The sequence below is a fragment of the Morone saxatilis genome, unplaced genomic scaffold (assembly GCF_004916995.1).
Source record: "Morone saxatilis isolate NCDOM2014 unplaced genomic scaffold, NCSU_SB_2.0 Contig23, whole genome shotgun sequence".
Taxonomy (NCBI): Eukaryota; Metazoa; Chordata; class Actinopteri; family Moronidae; genus Morone; species Morone saxatilis.
Window position 1 is genome coordinate 23,953,400 of NW_023339796.1, and position 328 is coordinate 23,953,727.

Here is a 328-nt window from a genome sequence, read left to right on the forward strand (position 1 = left end):
GCACCCAGGCTTTGCATGGCAACTGGACATTCTTCCAACTTTTGCAGAGCCAGTCTGTGGTAGTCTGACTCAGTGAATTTCTCTAATTGGAGAGAAGATTACAAAACAGTGGACGATTCTTAAAGAATGAAAGCCAGAGAAGTTGAGGAATGTTCATCTTTGTGCAATTACCTCGGAAAGCAGAAGCACAGTTGTCAGCAGCTCAGCTATGTAAGAGAGAGCCTGCTAACTTTGAGTCTGTATGTGTGGGACCAGGATGTATGCAGTTAAGCAGCTGATGTTTCAGTTAAAGTAAAAAGCAACAAATGTAGTTAAAGGTCCAGTGTGT

General features: G+C 42.7%; 1 protein-coding gene across 2 annotated transcripts in view; it reads right to left on the reverse strand.

Moving 5' to 3' along the window:
• The window catches only part of LOC118334875 (cytochrome c oxidase assembly factor 1 homolog), a gene marked incomplete at its 3' end in the record, with an annotated part of 1,819 nt that continues 1,491 nt past the window's right edge, over window positions 1–328 (reverse strand). For both annotated transcript variants that reach the window (XM_035670953.1, XM_035670952.1), the window contains 1 exon segment: window positions 1–82. In XM_035670953.1, the coding sequence (XP_035526846.1) occupies window positions 1–82 (82 nt within the window).